Below are 12245 nucleotides of genomic sequence, written 5' to 3'. Positions count from 1 at the left end.
CCTGCAACACGTTTTGAGCATGGTCAGAAAACGCTGCCGATTAGTAGTAGAGGCTTCCGAGAACACGCGAGCCAAATATTATTGCGCAGCACGTGGCCTGGAATTCACAATAAATTATCAAAGTGAGCTAAAGATTTCTTTGCCTTTCTCGAGAAACGACGGAAGACACTGAAAAGTCGCTCGTAGAAAGCCCATCTATCAGCCATTGGCTGATGTGAACATGGCACGCTCGATCGTTACAGAGATCGCCGCGGGAGGCCGCAACTTGTCCACGCGTGCGTGCGCGATCACATGGAAAAAGGCGTGTGACGTATTTCCTTGTCCCTGCCATCCCTCCCTGCTTATCCTCCAGCACTTTCGCCGGGATGATAGAAGAGAGAACGCGATTGCAGCATGCGACAATTCTATGCGACTCCGCTCGTACTGGAAGGATTCTTAAAATGTTTGGGGTGTTGAATTCATTCTTTAAATGAATCGATTTCATGGTTACTTGAAAAAGTGCTTCAGGGCCCCTTTAATATCTCTAGATATGTGCATTTTTTATTTTTTACATTCTTGTGTCTCATGGTTACATTGTGAGCTGCCGGAACTTGTCAAAACATCTGAAAATCTTTCACCTGGTCATACTAGCTGAAATTTCGCTCAAAGATTCCCTCTGGTTCAGCAAAACAGTAAATACATTCGTATTCAATAAAGCATTTCGCTAAAAGCATAGGTGTGTATTTTTTAGAGGCTTTTTGCGCCATTTAAATTTTGGTTTGTGACCGTGCAAGTGCCCCTTTTCAAAATCTTGCCCGATCATTTTTCACCGTTGTGGGAGGGGGGGGGGGGGGCATTTGTGCGGGATTTCATTGCCTTTTCAGGATTGAATTGGCATACTCTTGGTCCTATATAAGTGTATGCAGCATAACTCTTGGTCCTACATAAGTGTATGTAAGTGTATGCTACATTGTCATAATGTATTTTTGTTGCACTGCACACAATTCCAATTCATTGTGACATGCTGACTTACTTTGTAACTAACTCAGTTTAGAAAAAATGTTGCTCCCCAAAAGACATATGAAATATTTCGTATTTTATAACTACTTATATTGAAAATGCAATTGCATATTTGAAATCAGCACACAGATATACATAAGCTCACCAAGTTCTTTCAAAATTAACTGAAAAAATAAGAAACCTTTTAAAAGTAGTGTCTCCCCTTAACTTCTAATATGATTGGTTTTGTACTCAAAGTCTGCAACCCTGTTGATCTCTCACCAAACGTACTTCCTGTTAAATGGAACATATTTTTCTGGTCCCTTCAACGTCTGTTTAACGAGAGTCTGCTCTATTATTATGAAATGTCTTTGTGTTGAGCTTTTGAAGCTGACCTTGTAGCATCATTCCCGTCAGTTTAATGTACGTGCTGTGATTTGATTTGAAGCTCATGCGGGAGAAATTACATGCAGGCAGGCTTGTGGACGCCCAGGCCAAGATTGGCAAGGAGGAGATGCTGGGCATGATTCGACATGGGGCAGACCACATCTTTGCTTCTAAGGAGAGTGAAATCACGGATGAGGACATTGATGCCATCCTGGAGAAGGGCGAGCGCAAGACCGAGGAGCTTAAGACCAAGCTGGAATCGCTCGGCGAGGGTTCCTTGCGAAACTTTACTCTTGACACCCCGCAGGAATCTGTCTACAAGTTCGAAGGAGAAGACTACAGAGAGAAGCAGAAGGTGAGGTGGAGCAGGGTGGCATACTTACCAAGTCTCCCGGATTGGCCGGGAGACTCCCGGATTTTGACTGTTTCTTTTCTTTGTACGGTTCTCATGAAAATGTCCCGGAAATGGAAATTTTTGTGCGGGATCTGGTCGCATTGACGAAAATGCAGATGAGCCCGCTCCGGGCTTTTTGCGAACCCACCGCATGCTATTATAAACGTATTTAAGAGGCGTTTATCTAAACGAACAGTAGAATCTCAATAATGTGAAACCGCGGCAGATACGAATTCGAGAAATTCCCCTGCCAAATTCCTCTATGTCCATTGGGCCTAAATTTGAATGTTCCGAACACATTTCTTAATCGTGGCGGGTGATGTGAACTTACGTACGGAAACCATCGAACGAAGGCCGAGAGCAGCGTACTAGAAGCTTCAGAGGTATGTGTGCGAAACGGGTCACACACCGTCTTCTACAGTGCATGTGATTGTCATTGCCACAACCGCTGTGGACGAAACCGCAATCGCTGTTGGCACGATAATGTGTGGCGACGACGTTACTGACAGAAACCCAAAATTGGGTGCTCAACCAGTAAAAGCAACGCTGCTTTCCGCAAACTCTGGGTACAAAACTGTGGCTGATGCAATTGTAGATGGCAAGGCGCGATCATAGAAATAACTACTGTTTGCCGCAACCGCCACGCACGAAACCGGGTCGTGGTGACGCAATAGCGATCTACAAGCTCCGAGGGCACACAGTGGTAGATTAAAGGCAGTAAATACGTAAAAACAAGTCACAGTTTTGCTGTAAGAGTGAAGCAATGAATACGCCAGCAACAACTTGGAATGTCGCGCTGAGAACGGCAAGCGGATCGAAACGTGCAGCAAACGTAGCCTGTGCAGAGGCCGAAGTGACTTTTGTAGGCCCGGCAACTAACGCAGACGTTCCAGTGAAAGCCGAAGGCACACGATTCTCCCCATCAAAAGATAAGCGCGCGCGCACAAGCACCTAACCATCCCTCCCTCCTCCCCATCCATAGGGCAAAGTGAGAGATAGGCGCGCGTCGGCGCATCAGTCCGCGTCGGCGCCTCAGTCCGGCCAGCACCAGTCCGGTTTCATGAGCTGTGGCACTGTGAGCAGTGGCGATGGCGACAACAGCGTGGTCCAATGGCAGTCTTGGCACATAAAAATTCACCATTTTATTGAAAAATTACGACCACCTCGAGGCTTTCGACTGACCAAGAACTTCTAATTAACCAGCATTATGGGCTTTGAACTTGGAATTACCGAGCATTTTTCCTATAGGTTTGTATGCAAAACTGATGGGACCACTTGTCGACTTCTAGCTAACCGAAAGTTCTAATTAAGTGACTTTGAATTATCGGTAGTCAACTGTGCACGTAAATTCTCATTGCCGCTTTCAGTAAACTTGCTGCAGTGCTTAAGTATTTGCTTTTTTTTTCTCTTTGCAGAGTGGGGGGCTAAATTGGATCGAACCACCCAAACGGGAGCGTAAGGCCAACTATGCGGTCGACGCGTACTTCAGGGAGGCCCTGCGTGTGAGCGAACCAAAAGCCCCCAAGGTGAGTTGGTACTGATTGAAGGCTTCAATAATGTACAAGCAAACTCTCACAAGGACTGCACAGAACTAAATAGGACAGCTGTTAGCAGTGTTCCTGAGTTGTTCTGCATAATTATTGTGTGTTTTTCTAGTGTTATGGAAGCCACCAAAGCAATATTGCATTGTCTCGGGCTACTCGTCCCAGTTCTAATTGTATCGTCTCCTTCCTTTTTACCACACAGGCACCCAGACCACCAAAACAGCCGAACATCCAGGATTTCCAGTTCTTTCCTCCAAGGCTGTTTGAGCTGCTTGACAAGGAAATTTACTATTATCGCAAAACCATTGGCTACAAGGTGCGGGTGAAAAACTGTTTGTCTAGTAATGTGGCATTCACCACTTTGGGTATGGTGTACTGTAATGAGGCAGTGTGTCGTCTGGCGGCGAAAGCATGGCTCTTTTTGCAATGGTGGCTAGCACTGCCAGAGCACACTGTACTACTGTTGCATCACCTGTCGGCTTTCCCCGAAGTAACTTGTGAGAACCGGAGATACAAAGCCTTTGAGATTGGTAGCTGTAGTTGCTGCGTTGGTCGTAAAAAAAAGTACAGAAGTATTCATCATGAGTGTTTTTTTTTTAATTCGCGACTACTTACCGTAAAAACCGTTATATACCTAGGTCAGACTGGAATATAGGTCGGCCCCCCAAGCATTGAATCCGAAAAAGAAATTTTAAAAAATTGCGAAGTGTCACGGCGCACCTTTACCTTGGCAAATACGCAACACAACCAGCTGCACTGTGGTGACATTTCTTTTTATTTAGACACTTATTTTATGTAGTTCAATGCTGGAAAGCCACAAAGAGCTGTCACTCAGACTCGTCCGAACTTAAGTCCGACGACGTCTGTTTTTTACTAGTTACGCTCTAGAGTCCATTGTTCTCTGTTCCATTCAATATGTTACTGATGCATCTTTTGCGGAAAGACGGAAGTACGCCGCCTCGGCACAAAGCCCTTCCGCTTCCCTTGAATTGCACCCTCGTGAGCTGACAGTCGCGTGCTATCTCGAGAACTTTCAAGCGGATGCACACTGCTGTTATAGGTAGTGACCTTGCGTGCAGCTCCCGGACAAATTCGGTAAGTAGCGTTTCAAGTTCGGGGTGCACTGGAGTCCGTCCAACGAAACCATTTTTTTTTTTTTTTTGGTTGCTGCAGAATGTGATGCACTTCTTTTGGCTCCTCCAGTATCGGATGCTTTTCTCCACTGCACCGAATTCTCGTTGCGCCGCCAGGTTGCCGCGCTTTGGCATACTCGATAACTTCTTTCTTGAAACACTATCGTAAACTGCCGTCGACTACCACTCATTTCCGAAGGAAATGGAAAAAAGAAAACTGCAGACTGACAGCAGATAACCGAGGCTAAATGGCGCTACTAGATCACTGTAGGCCTTGGCTAGCCTTGCCCAATGGCTCTGCTGCTGATGCTCATAATGGCAATGGAGGCTTTTGACTTCAGCTGCCCATCGTTGCGAGACTTACACTTTTTTTCTGCCAATGGACGGTATATAAGACGAGGGTCGAGATTTCATTGTGTTTCTTTTTTTTTTCTGAAAACAAATTTAACCTATATTTAAGTTTGATGGTACTCTTCTAGCTAATTTCGGTGAGGGGTGGTTGTGGAATTCACCTGATCATGTTCACATTATCCTTCGGAACTCCTAATTCATTTCATCGCTAAGAACTCAGATTAGTCTGACAGCTAGGCATGGTACATCTGCATGGAATGAACAGCGGAATGCTTTTTTATTCCTTCCGCAGTTAAAACAGTAAGCAAGCAGACTGTGTGGGTCCCTGTTCTTTAATAGAAATTGTGCAAGCTCATACGACGCAGGAGCAGCTTGGTTTATATTATTAATGCATAGAAATTTGTTGGATGTGTTTTAATCTTGCAGATACTCTCAGTTTCAATCGTGTGATGTGACTTTTTTACTCAAAAACTGCAAAAAGATTAGCAGTACGATTGAAATTATGGGCGCTGGGCACACGGTTCGACGGTGGTGCCCTACTGGTGGTGTCATCGCTAAAGCGACCACCGCTCTTTTATTGGTTTCCTGCAAAGATGGTGCACTGCCCCATTCTAGTACATAATACTTTGGGGGAGCCGTCATACAGTAGAAGTAAACTGTGCTCGGTATTGTTAGCAACAAGCCGCAGAAGCAGTTGCAGAGTCTTGCTCATTCTTCTTTTTTGCATTTGAGGGTGTTAATACTTGCATTAAGGTTTTTCAACAGTGACCAAAGCAAATGGCTGTATTACATAAAACACCAGGCGTTTTTGCTCATACAGTAAAATCTCGATGATACGAATTCGGAAAGGGCACGCAAAATATTCGTATCGTCCCGTATTGGTATGAACCAAAAACCAGTTAAAACAGATGAAGATGAACAGGAACATTATTAAGGTCAACTACTACTTGCTCAATAAAAGTCTTGTGCTCTTCTTTTGAACTTTCGTGCTTTCACTGTCCCTCAATAATGTGCCGTAGTTTCCTCACTCATGCTGCTGGTGCTTAAAGGGCGTTCGCACTTGGCATTAAAGCGAGGGAAAGTGGCAAAACTTATTGGAAATTAACTCCCTTCGCCGCTTAAGCGGCCGGAAAAACGCGCCGCGAAGTCGACTAAAAAAAAATCAGTCATACTGTAGAATTCAAGTGAAAATGCCAGAGCGGCTGCGAAACTACGCCTGTGCCCGCCGAAAATTGCTCACATTCCTTGTGCCTACCGCTGCCGCCTTTGCTGCTTCAGAATTCATTCCATTTTGCCTGTTTCTTGATCATTATAATTCGTACTGAGTTCTAGTTATGCATGAAAAGCACTCGGAAGAAACAGTTTACACTGGTACAAACGTTGTTTCGGGAGATACGCCTGCAGAAATGACACCAGCAGGCGCGCTGGCAGCAGCGGCGACGGATTCAGCCGGCCGTACACGTTAGGGCATGCTGACACTCTGCTGCTGCATCTTCTTCTACGTCTGGTGCTCGCAGCGATCGTAATACAAACCAGGCTCTCGATGAATGCGTCCTTTTCAAGGCTGTGAGCTTTGTTGTGCTGCGTGGGTAATTCGCGGTAGCGTCAATGCGAGCCACCGTTGACGCCATTGCTGCCATGTTGCATTTGCGGCTAGTTGTTTACATCACCTGGTTTGAGACCTAGTACAACCGGTGTAGCCCGAACCGTGATGCACATAGGCCATCTGCTATTGCGTGACAGAAAAATTGGTCTCAGGCGGATTCTTTTGCGTCAGCCTTGTGGCATGGTTTTGTGTGAGCTTTGCTGTGTTCACTTCCTTTGAGGCACGGTGTGAACGGGCCTTCCCGCCGCAGACAAGCCGCGTTGTGCTGTTCGTGTGCAGTGGTCAATCATGCGTTTGTATCATCCGCAGTGGCTGGGGAACCCGTTCGTATTACACCGAATCACGGCGTATATTGTATAATGTAGTCCATTCGAAGGAACCGTAAAGTTCGTATCATTGCAAAATTTGCATCAACTGTAATCGTATCTTTGACATTCTACTGTACCATTTCAGAAACTTTCTGTGTTGACTCAATAAAGTTAAGCCTTGTGCTATTTGGTTCTGCATACTCAGGAGGCAGTGCAACTTGTTCAGACTGGGGGACAGTAGCTTTCATGTCGACCTGTAGTCATAAACTACAGTGGTGAAACAATAAAGATGGTGTTTGTTCCATTCATATAAATATCCTTGTTATTGCATTCAGGTCCCGAAAAATCCTGATCTAGGATCTGATGCTGGTCGCATTCAGCGGGAAGAACAGGCAAAGATTGACGAGTCAGAGCCCCTGACTGAGGAGGAGCTTGCAGAGAAGGAGAAGCTTCTCACAGAGGTGGGTTACCCGCTTGGAAGTTTTTTTTTATTTTGTGCGGCAAAGTGAAGCTGTACCTGTTTGTATTTTTTATCACATCTTGACTCTCTGAAGGACGGGGCATTTCAGTTATGGCACAGTTGTGTACTCATCTCACAGCCCCAATTAAAACAAACTGCTGCTTGAAACGGAATGATACTTTCTGGATCATCCACATATACATTCTTTCAGTGGCACAATATTGCAGTACGGTGAATTTGTTTGAGCCTTGCCTATCAGTGTTTGAGCCTTGCCTATCAGCCTTGCCTTTTGCTGAACTAGAAGAAACGAGGAAACAGCAGTCTGCTTTTGCTTTTTCTCTTCAGGAACTGCAGAGTACCGTTGCTGCTCTTCAGAGCAACTTTCTTATAGTGAAAGAAAGCTTATCTGAAAATTGACAGAAACTGGTTGAAGTCGGAACGTCTCTCGAAGATAGTGGCAACAGGTCTCGTAGGAACAACCTGATAGTGTTTGGGCTGCCTGACAACGCAAATGAAAGTTGGCACAAATCCGAGGAAAATTCAAGAGCGTTTTTCAAGAAAGAGCTTGATCAGACTGTCACAACACAAAATATTGAACGTGCTCACAGATTAGGAAAGTAATGTGAGGGAAGGAACTGACCGATAATCATATCATTTTCTAGATTTAAGGTTAAGAAACAAATTTTGTATTCCCGATCAAAGCTGAAGGATAAAAACTATGTGATTCGCGAGGATTTCGCTCCTGCTACTAGACAGGCGCGCTTTAAGTTGACTCAATATGCTCAAGGTCTGAAACTCCCTTTGAAACTACGGTTAGATAAACTTTATATGGGAAATAAAACTTTTCTCTATGACACTGCAGAAAATACGGTGACGGAACTCAAGAGATAGCTACATGGCAAGCAATTTGCTAATCAAAAAGCCGCAAGTGCGAGCTCTAAACGTGTCCCTTCTTGCAACTTATCTCTAACTACACAGCTGGTAAACTTCCGCAGCCTCAAAAATAAAGTGGATGAATTCGCTACTTTGTTGTCTACTACGCAACCTTCCATAGTTATTGGAACTGAATCTTGGTTACATTAATCCATTGCTAACTTAGAAGTCTTTCCTCATCCTGGAACGCCAGCGGCCGAAAGCGGCGCCCCCACGGGTTTGACGCGAGTAGGTTGCTGCTCCGGGACGTCCGAGTACGCTAGTGTCTCGCTTTAATCCCCCTACCCCTTCCCCCTTTATGCCGTATCGTCAATAAAGTTGTTTCACTCACTCCTCCTGGTTACAATGTATACCGATCTGATAGGAACACACAAGGTGGCGGTGTTTTTATACTTACCAATGAACGTCAACAGTCCGCTACTTTTCATCATTCAGAATCCGTTTGGTGCAAGGTCCGACTTAACAATGGAACTTGCTTTGCAGTTGGTTCCTTCTACCGATCCCTTAGCTCGACTAACCCAGAATCATTCGATGAGTTATCTCAATTTTTAAATACAATAAACTGCGGCTTTATACTTGGAGGAGACTTAAATATGCCTCTGTTTGCCTGGAATATTGGTAAACCTGTGTTCTCCGACTAGAGTTCACTGTCCTCTTCTTTCTCAGAACTTGTCACGACAAATTATGTGACTCAATTCGTAACTGAGTGCACAAGACAAGGTCACTCTTCCGCCAGCATGCTGGATTTGATTTTCGCTAACTCTGAGTCGTTGCTACATGATGTGGTTGTCATCCCAGGTATTAGTGATCTGTGTCGTCGCCACTTACACTTAAACATCATTGAGATCAGCCCAAAAACAACCTCGAAAAGTTTATTTTTATGAGCGAGATGACTATGCGTCATTGTCTCTAAAGCTTTGTCTTTTCTACCCTGAATTCTGTGAAATGACCGAGTCAATCAACATTGATGAATTGTGGTCTGTTCTTCGTGATACATTGATGAATTTAGTTGAAGAATACATCCCTTCTAAACTCGTAACAAGTCGATGCCACAACGACAAACCATGGGTAAACAAGGAAATACGAACTTTAATTAGCAGGAAACACTGCCTCTACGCTGCATATTTTAAAAAGCACAAACAGGGTGTGTCTGAAGAAAGCATGACATAGGCTACAAAATAAAACATTTAATTAAAATAAATAAGGAGAAATACATTTCATCGCTTGATGTAGCTCTTAAAAATAATCCTAAAGAATTTTGGAAATTCATTAAAGCGAACAGTGAAGAGGCGAACGCGATACCAAATCTTTTGGTAAACGGAGAAGCAGTCTTTGACGATTACAAAAAGGCTTGCTCTTCTAACTCCTATTTTAAATCTGCGTTATCCAACGCGTGCGCTAATAAACATCCGGTAATTCCAGATTTACCCGACGAGAATATGCCCATGGTCGCTGTCACGTACAATGGTGTTCTTAAGCTCCTTAGTAACTTGAAAAACAATTCAGCTGGAGGTCCTGATGGCATACCAACCAAGGTACTCAAAGCATGTCCTCAGGAAATTGCTAATTTCTTAGTTGTCTTGTTCAATGAATCTCTACACAGTAGTTCTGTACCAACTCAATGGAAAACAGTAGGTCTTGTTCCCATTCATAAAAGTGGTCCCAAACATTCTATTCAAAACTATAGACCGATTTCGCTAACTTCTGTGTGGTTTAAACTTTAGAACATATCATTTACAGCTCTGTGATGAAACACCTCGAAAACAATGGTTTCTTTTCACCTGCTCAACATGGGTTCAGGTCTTGCTTGTCCTGCAGAATGCAGTCGGTTGAATTTTGCCATGATCTTTTATACTCCTATGATTCAGGATTTCATGTTGATTGCATTTTTTTAGATTTTAGAAAGGCTTTCGACACTGTTGCTCATGATTTGTTATTGCATAAATTATCATCTCTCTGTATTCATCCGGCAATAGTTGTTCGGATTAAAAATTACCTTTCCGGAAGAACACAGCACGTCATAATTAATGGTTGTACGTCAACTGGAATAACAGTTACTTCAGGTGTGCCGCAAGGGTCTGTTTTGGGACCTTTGTTATTTTTGATTTATAACGATGATATTGTGCAGGGTCTTCATTGCAATGTCAGATTATATGCAGATGACTGTGTCATTTATAGGAACATAATAAACGAACACTATGTCATTAGCCTACAAACTGATTTAAACAAAATTCAAACTTGGTGTTCCACATGGTGTATGTCTTTGAATAGTACTAAATGTCAGTTTATATCTTTTACCCCAAACGTTTGCCTGTGAGATCGGACTATCATTTGGACGATACATCACTTGAACGGGTACAGCATTACAAATACCTTGGCGTTTATTTTTCAGAAAATCTGTCATGGACTAGGCATATTGAACATGTTACATTAAAATCTTCCCTAATGCTTAACCTCCTTAGACACAATTTTCACAAAGCCCCCAGGAGCATTAAAGAATACCTTTATAATACGAACGTTCGTCCATTACTCGAGTACGCTTGCACAGCATGTGGGACCCAGACACCATCTGTCTTGTAAATAAACTTGAGCGTATCCAGAATCGCGCAGCCAGGTTTGTCTCTGGTAATTACAACTATAAACTATAAAATTAAGGACAACCTTGGCTGGAAAACCCTAGCCCAACGCCGCTTAGCAACAAAATTGGAACTTTTTTTCTGTATTTACTGAGATCTCACAGGTATTAACAAAAACTTGTACATTTTTCCCCCTCACTTCATCTCTATGCGTTGTGATCATGACTGTAAGGTACTTGAAACGCGATGCCACACAAATTTGTTTTATTATTCATTCTTTCCTCACACCTCCACGCCTTGGAACAGACTTCCTAAATGTATAGCAGATTGTAAAACACTTTCCTAGTTCCAGCTGTTTTTACATACAAATTTTCCATATGTCGCCTCTGTTGCATACACCGCTTTGTTATTAGCTCATTATTTTATCTTTGTCTTTGTGTAAACATATGTGCTTTTACGTGATTAATCGTGTTACCCCCCTGCAATAATGCCCTCAAGGTGCTGCAAGTTATTCTATAAATAAATAAAAAAAAGGAATGATGAAAACCCTGTGTTGCGATGGTAAAAATGGCGTTTAGCCTCTTTGCACATGGGGTCTGTTTTTTCTGGGCCTTTTTGCAGGTTACCTGCTCGTTAATGTTTACTCAAGCAAGCTACACACTTCTCATGGGGAAACCCTGTCTCCACTGACATTTACTGCCCGCATGTGTTGACATGTGGCTTTCAATATAGCCCTCCTTTCTGTCCTTGTAATTACGCTGCCATTGCCTGTCGCTGCGGGCACACTACAGTGCCACTATGAAGTTCAAAACTTTAATATTCTGTCTGTTACCTTGGAGCGTGACCCTTCACCCTTTCTCTGCCAAAAAACCCCAAAACACGGCAGTGAAAGGGTTAAAGGGCCCCTAAACCACCCAGACATTAAAATTTGGTTGTGATTTTGGAGTTGTGCACGAGTGTTCAGTAAACATGCAGCCGTTGGAATTTTTCAGTGGTTCTGTAAAAGTGGAGTTGCGCGTGTTGATGATCCTAATGATGCGTTTGCTCATTTCCCCCTTTCCTTCACTGTGCTCCATTCTTTTGCTCGTCTGTCCTCCCGGTTGAAGGTTTCCTCACAGTGCAAGGAGGAAGAGGGGGGAGCACTTGTACCTGCGAACAAAGAAATTTCATTTTGCTGACATTACTAGGTGTGTGTGGTTACATCGTGGTTTATGCTGGGAATGCCAAAATGTCGAAAAAGGGCAAGGTGTGTATTCGATACGTGCGTTTACTTGTGTTAAAAAATTGTGGAGGTAGTTTAGGGGGCTTTTAACAAGATAGTTGGGCGCAACTTTAGAAGGCAGAGGCATTTCCATTTCAAGGCGGATGCGCACAGTCCTGCACCAAAGCATGCACTGTAGACTGGCATTATAAGGTGAATGGTCAGTGACCTTCCCATTGAAGGATGTTGCTGACAATATGAACAGGGCTATTTTTTTACTTGCTCAGGTGATCTCCTGCCATGTTTCAGTTGTCCAGGGGGAATGCAATCGTGTGACTAAAAAGACAGGACTTAGGTCATGAGAAATGATACAA

General features: G+C 43.6%; 1 protein-coding gene across 2 annotated transcripts in view; it reads left to right on the top strand.

Annotated features, from left to right (window-relative positions):
• Iswi (nucleosome-remodeling ATPase imitation SWI) overlaps positions 1 to 12245 on the top strand; it is a 51655-nt gene that overhangs the window by 26373 nt on the left and 13037 nt on the right. For both annotated transcript variants that reach the window (XM_037428908.2, XM_037428910.2), the window contains exons 11-14: positions 1452 to 1720; positions 3175 to 3285; positions 3506 to 3619; positions 7037 to 7162. In XM_037428908.2, the coding sequence (XP_037284805.1) occupies positions 1452 to 1720; positions 3175 to 3285; positions 3506 to 3619; positions 7037 to 7162 (620 nt within the window). The remainder of the gene's footprint in view (positions 1 to 1451; positions 1721 to 3174; positions 3286 to 3505; positions 3620 to 7036; positions 7163 to 12245) is intronic.

This window comes from Rhipicephalus microplus, chromosome 2 (genome assembly GCF_043290135.1).
Source record: "Rhipicephalus microplus isolate Deutch F79 chromosome 2, USDA_Rmic, whole genome shotgun sequence".
Taxonomy (NCBI): Eukaryota; Metazoa; Arthropoda; class Arachnida; order Ixodida; family Ixodidae; genus Rhipicephalus; species Rhipicephalus microplus.
This window is presented reverse-complemented; position numbering and strand designations above follow the sequence as displayed.